Source organism: Ictalurus punctatus, chromosome 14 (assembly GCF_001660625.3).
Source record: "Ictalurus punctatus breed USDA103 chromosome 14, Coco_2.0, whole genome shotgun sequence".
NCBI lineage: Eukaryota > Metazoa > Chordata > Actinopteri > Siluriformes > Ictaluridae > Ictalurus > Ictalurus punctatus.
Window position 1 is genome coordinate 1,923,679 of NC_030429.2, and position 6,322 is coordinate 1,930,000.

The 6,322-nt window shown below is 42.5% G+C and overlaps 1 protein-coding gene across 1 annotated transcript in view; it reads right to left on the bottom strand.

Annotated features, from left to right (window-relative positions):
• Positions 1-246: 246 nt before the first annotated feature.
• The window catches only part of slc38a2 (solute carrier family 38 member 2), an 8,304-nt gene continuing 2,228 nt past the window's right edge, over positions 247-6,322 (bottom strand). The window contains exons 4-16 of the mRNA XM_017485012.3: positions 6,092-6,207; positions 5,122-5,195; positions 4,948-5,040; positions 4,716-4,788; positions 4,229-4,311; positions 4,065-4,123; positions 3,788-3,937; positions 3,594-3,673; positions 3,372-3,472; positions 2,871-2,995; positions 2,622-2,766; positions 2,364-2,461; positions 247-2,238 (exon numbers count right to left, since the gene is read on the bottom strand). Of these exons, the coding sequence (XP_017340501.1) occupies positions 2,134-2,238; positions 2,364-2,461; positions 2,622-2,766; positions 2,871-2,995; positions 3,372-3,472; positions 3,594-3,673; positions 3,788-3,937; positions 4,065-4,123; positions 4,229-4,311; positions 4,716-4,788; positions 4,948-5,040; positions 5,122-5,195; positions 6,092-6,207 (1,302 nt within the window). The 3' untranslated portion in view covers positions 247-2,133. The remainder of the gene's footprint in view (positions 2,239-2,363; positions 2,462-2,621; positions 2,767-2,870; positions 2,996-3,371; positions 3,473-3,593; positions 3,674-3,787; positions 3,938-4,064; positions 4,124-4,228; positions 4,312-4,715; positions 4,789-4,947; positions 5,041-5,121; positions 5,196-6,091; positions 6,208-6,322) is intronic.

Sequence of the window (6,322 nt, forward strand, 5' to 3'; positions counted from 1 at the left end):
AAATGAATGAATGTTTTACCAAGAGAAGGTGTGGGAAGACCAAATAGTTTTCGATGCACTTGAAGAAACATGCCTCGATGTCCTGAAATGATTTTCATTTTGAGTTTTTAGGGCGGCGTGATCTACCAGGAGGTAGACATTATAGAGATGTCGTATTAATATAAACACTGCACAAACGCTTGAGCGGAGATGAAGAAGAAACGCCACTCAGAGCGGTCCGAAGACAGAGCGGGAAACGACACAGAGTTTATCTTTATAGTTTATTGAACAGTAATTACACGATGTACATGGTGTTTCATTGAAACAAGAGCACGTATACGACCGGCCATTCATATTCCAGGGTTGCTCTCCTCGCCCTCTCTTGCTTAACTACAGCAGTCTAGTCTTAATGTGTGAGAAGTTTCGATGAGCGGCGTGGACTCTTTGTGTTCTTAATGCCATTTTTTTAAAAACCAAAAAAAAAAAACTCAGTCGTTCGTATCCAGCCACGTTGCGGGGACGAGCCTAACACTGATCTAACATTAGACAGTCCTTTTCCCAAACCAGTGGGTAAGATGACCCATCGGTGGCAGATATTTGTATTCGCAAATCTGAGCAACGCTCAGGGAGAAAAAAAACAAACAAAAAACATCTGTAAATGCAATACAAACTGCATATATATATACACACTTCATTTTATATACATATATTTACAATATATAAATATAGTAAAATAGATTAAATTACATTGATGTTCTTCTATAAATAAGTGTTGGACAATACATATTAGATGACATGAGGTTAGTGACTAGTAGCACAGTGAGGTTGTACTAATACGTGTCTGTGTGTGTGTGTGTGTGTGTGAAGGCTGCACAGCGGCGGCCTAAATTCACTCAGCGGCTCATGACAGACCAGTGGACGTGACAATTTTAACTAAACCCTCTTGTCCTCTTCCATCTCTCCCTCCCGCGTTCCTCCTGTCTCACTCGGGTCGAGAGTTAAGCTGCCGACGGTTAATAAATACCGGAGATGGAAACGTCGAAAACCTCATCTTATTTAACGTACTGTCTGTTTAATAACGCGGTTTGAAATCCCGACGCGTTTTTCAACCAACGCGCGTGGTTCAACGTCAAAATCTTCTATGAAGAAATACTCTGGTGCCTTCTAAGATTCAGAAGTACAGACGTCTATCGTTCAGTCCTGCCTTTCGAGCAGCGAGGTTACTGCTGTAAAACTGTTTCTCAAATAGGTTTTCAGTGTGTCGTAGTAAATTCATCCTTCATTCAAAAAAAAACCAAACAAACAAACAGGTACTAAACCGGTGGATTTTCTGGCTCCTTGTGTGAACGTAGTGTACCTCTACAGTGTGAAATTCTTGTACCTTGAGGAACACGAATGTACCTGTATAGTACCTTCTTTTCTTGACAGTGTCTTGTTCGACTACCAGAACCTCAGGTGAAAGACTAAAGATAACAACTTTGTTCATTAGTAAAATCTACGCATGTTTTTATAAAAAAAAAAGAAAAAAAAAAAGACGAAGATGTTGACTAATATAGTACAGTCAAAATGACATTGTAACTAGTACGATCGAAGCGGAGTAGTAAAGCTTGAATTGACGACGTTCACATATATTTCGATTATTTAGTGCTTTTCAATATACAAATCAGTAGGAACGTGTTGGTTGTTTTTTTTTTTTTTGGCAAAGGTAAAAAGAGAAGTCTGATACTAGGGTACTTGATATTAGGGTGAGTTACGAGAGTTCGGGGTTTTGGTTGCGAGTCGTTAAATACTGTGCACTGAGACGTTGTGTTGTTAAATACTGTGCACTGAGATCAGTCTCGCGATCAGTGTCTGAAAGACCAGGATTGGAAAAGCAGAACGTAATATATTAAAAAAAAAAAAAAAAACATATCATGGCAACAGAAGTATAAGATAAAGCACCATCTTTGTGGCCTAACAGCATACTGTACAGAGTTCAGCACATTCTCTCAGAATGGTATGTAAGTTCTTCGCTCTGAGCTGGAAGAAGAGCAGGGTTTGTCGATTTTTGTTTGTGGTTGTAACAACGTGAACAGGAACAGCGAGGGACTGGACAGCAGTAAAGCGGCGCTACAGACGCGTCCTGTCACTCGCCTGTCACTCACGGTCTGCCTCTTAGTGACCATCGCCCTGACCGGTAGCATTGTGGACCCAGTCCAGGATGATCAGACTCATGCAGCCGAACATGACAAAGATTCCGCTGGCCAGGAACAGGATCGCCTGGAGGACACACGGAAGTTCATGACTTACGAGAAACACGAGATCGAACCAGCTTGTTGGCTGTCCGTGCTTGACCCTCCCACTTCGAACACAATCACAGTTCAATGACTCCAAGACTTTCTTACCCCAATCTTCTGCACAGACTTCAAGGGTTCCTTCTTCACCAGCTTGATGTAGAAAGCAGACGGCAGGATGAAGATCAACATGGCAGCAGCAGAAGCACCTTAAAATGCGGAAATAAATAAATAAATAAATAAATAAATAAATAAATACATCGATGTTAACCGTGACACTTGTCGACTATTTATATTGTTGACTGAATTCTGATTGGTTTTTGTCCGTTAAGCCGTCACTAGGCAGTTGTGTCGTGAATGTTGACCTACCAATGAATCCAAAGATATCCCTAATGGTGGGGACGAAGATGACGAGCACGTTGACCCCGCTCAACAAAGTCACCGTGATGATGGTGTGACGGATCCAGCTGAACTCTTTCGACGCGCCTAACAGCTGATTCACCGAGGTACGGATCTGAAACGGCAGACAGAAAAAAGAAGAGATTTCTTCATTTTCCGATCTCTTCGTGCTACCGAGATGTCTATCTTGATCAAAGCGGATCCGATGGCGAAACTCACGGGGAAGAGGACGACGGGGACCGTAAGCGTGACGGCGGTCAGCACAGCCAGACGTACAATCAGCAACACCACGTCGAATTTGAACAACCTCGAGTACGTGTGTAAAAGCTCAGGCTCGACCATATCTAAAAATAAAACACAAAAACAGGTTTCAGTATTAGATGATTATAACGAGGGGAAAATAAACGATAAAAAATAGTTCCTCGTTTTATTTTAACAAGGGGAAAATAGCGTCCTTGAATGTTTAACGTTTCCAAATAGCCCAAAGGACATCAGCAAACACATGGGTGTTGTTTTTACTGCCATGACAAACAGCACAGAGGCCAGATGTCAGGGCCTGCGTCTTTCTCAAACCTTACGTAAGAATTACTGGAACTGGGGTGGGGTTGGTATTAACTTACAATCCATTTTAATGCCTGTCAGTATTTGTAACATGTACCAGCGCTGCAGGATTTATCAAAGCGGTTTTATTCTCAGACCGAGAGAATGTGCCGGACTTACCGTGGAAGGTCAGGTAGCCGAACAGAGCAGCGAGGAAATACATGATGAACATGGACAGGAAAGACACATTAGCCACACCCTGCATCCTTTTCCTAGAACGACTGTGGGGGGAAAAAAAAAAAAAAAAAAGATCAGACCTGATGAGATTATGCTGAAGCTGTACCCGTGTATCTCAGTGCATCGTCTGACTGGACTTTAAAAACGCCGAAGCTTCACACTTACTCTTTGAGCTCCTCGTACATTGGCAAAATGGCCGGGTGGCACACAAAGGCAAAGGTGAGAATAGGCACGGCGTACACGGTCTGAAGAGAGGAGGTACGGGGGGAAGAAAGAAAAAAAAAAACGAATTATAGTCGATCACATTGAACGCACTCACACGAAACCCCTGAGGCATGTCTTCTGTATGTACTCCGTACCTGTGAGTTGAAGACAAAATATTTAGGCTTGCAAGAATCCTCGCTATAGTCGATGATCGTGGCGTTGAGCTGTGCAAGCGTGCCGTTTACTGTCATGTTCAAGAAGTCGTTGGTTAGAGGGCAGGGGATCTGGAACTTCTTGTAGATCACCTGAAGAACAAAACCAGGTGTTGATCTTGCCCTCATGAGAGGAAACATGGCCAAAAAAAAAAAAAAAACGAAACAAAACCCAACAATTATAAGAATCATTTTAAGAATACAAATCGCATTTGCTTACCACGATCAGGAAGAAGACCATGCACAACAACGAGAACCCACTTGTGTAGCCAAGGTAGCCTGTGAGAGGTAAAGACGAAATACCCAATTAGTTTCTTTCTGTCTGGTTTAACCCAGCTCTGGACGAACCTTTTCAGTCTGGTTTTTTTTTTTAAAGACACTCACCCAGATTTTTAAGTAGTGAAAGTGGCAAAATGATGATAAGAGTAACAAGCAACACCAGGTAGTCTCCGTTACTGTACCACACCCTAAAACAAACAAACAAACCAACAACAAGATTTAACATTAACATTGACGGAGGATTTTAGAAATCAGTACAAACCTCATTACAATGACACATGAATTCATTATTATTATTATTATTACCCAGGATGAACCCTACTTCTACTCTGCAAGCTGAATATTATTTTTCCCAAGATAACATCCATGCATTAGGTCATTGTAAGCTACGGCTCTGTGTGGTACGAGACTGTCTAAAAAGACCCCTTTGATCGGCACTTGAAACACATCTCGTCCTGACCGAGACTACAATGAAACACTTCACCGCTCAAAAGACACTCAGACAAGCAGACAAACAAACAAAAAAAACCTATCACTAAACATGCACATATGAAGAAAACCCAAGGAATACGGTGAAAATAGTGAATCTTACTCTTCATTGTCTATGAACGCTTTGATGACTATCGGCAATTCGTACTTCACGATGTAGAGGTAGCTGGACATGGCTGGAGTAGAAAGAGAGGAGATGTTAGAACATGTTTACCTCTTTAACGTGATGTACAAACATACCGTGTGTTATTTAAACAGGCAAAAATGCTTCTTGAGACGTGTAATGTCAACGTGATGTTACAAAAGCTGTTCGAGTGACGAATCCTGCAAATTACCTCCAAAGTTCTGCATGGTGATGGAGCACGATGCTGCAAGCTTGCCTGGCAAGCCGAAAGCCTTTTGGCCCAACTGCTCGTAGACCATAGAACCTGGCGTAGGAATACGATACACAGTCAGTACCTGTGGGTTAGAACTCTTAATAAATACTGCTTAGAGGAATTGGTCCTAACCTCCTTCATTGGCGGTCTTGAGCAGCAGATGTACAGAGTAGAGGGAAAATATGGACACCGCTATCAGCAGGATGCTACAAAACAGAAACCAGAGAAATAAAGTATAAATTACAACGCACACTCATATGACCGCTCTCATGGTCCGTATTCTTCCGCAAAGCAGGTTATATCAGTTAAATTTCAACCCGTTCGATGTTTCAGGAAGTTTGATAAAGACACGGGAGGGGTTAATGCTGTGTGTTTAGGCGATAATCATAATAGATAAAGGTGACATTGCGAGCTGCATCCTGAAAAACCAGTCGCACAACTGTCCGATCTGATCAAGTTTCCCTAGCATTTTAGTACGAGCTGCATCTAATATGGACCAGACATTCGGGATTCGATTCGATATGTCTACACGACCTTCGTAAGCTTCCGTACAGGCTCTGATCCTGTATTTATATTTAAAACAGATATCGGATCTGATCTTAAGATTGGGATACAGTATACGGTCCGCACTCATGTAACCTGTGAACTATAGCTAGAGTTAAACTCTAGTAAAAACAAACAGGATGCGGAAACATAGCATACAAATGATCTGACACACTCTTTATACACCTGGCAACCCGCCTGCAGAAGTATTAACGTGCTTGCTTAGAGGCTTAGCCTGCCTGTGTAATACTGGCCCATTCACACACTCTCCTACATACACTTGCACAAATCGTGTCTGTTTGTCAACACGTATTAAGTACGGCGGAACCTGGAGTGCTGATTATCCCCTGGAACTAGGGCGAACCTTAGGCCGAATTAACATGAGACAGTGTAGAAAGATGATAATTATTTATTGTTTATAATACCTAAAAGTATTCCGTATGTTCTTTTGATTTGGAACTGATTTGATCGGTGATGCTTCATAGCCGTGAGCCTCTGGTCCATGCTCGAGGATTATAATCTAATACCATGAGCACCACCGATAACGAGTGATACTCACACAAACAGGGCGATGCCCGTGTTGGCCATGGCGTACGATAAGCCGAGTATCCCGCTGCCCATGATGGCGTTGCCCAGGTTGAACACGGACATCCCAAACGAAGCCGTGCCAGGGTGCTAGAAGAAGAACAGAAGAAGGCAAAGGTGAAACACCTCCCAGGATGCACTAGCAGGTCTGCACTTGCATTCCTCACTCTACCCCACGCACCTTCCCTTATTAGTTTCACTGAAT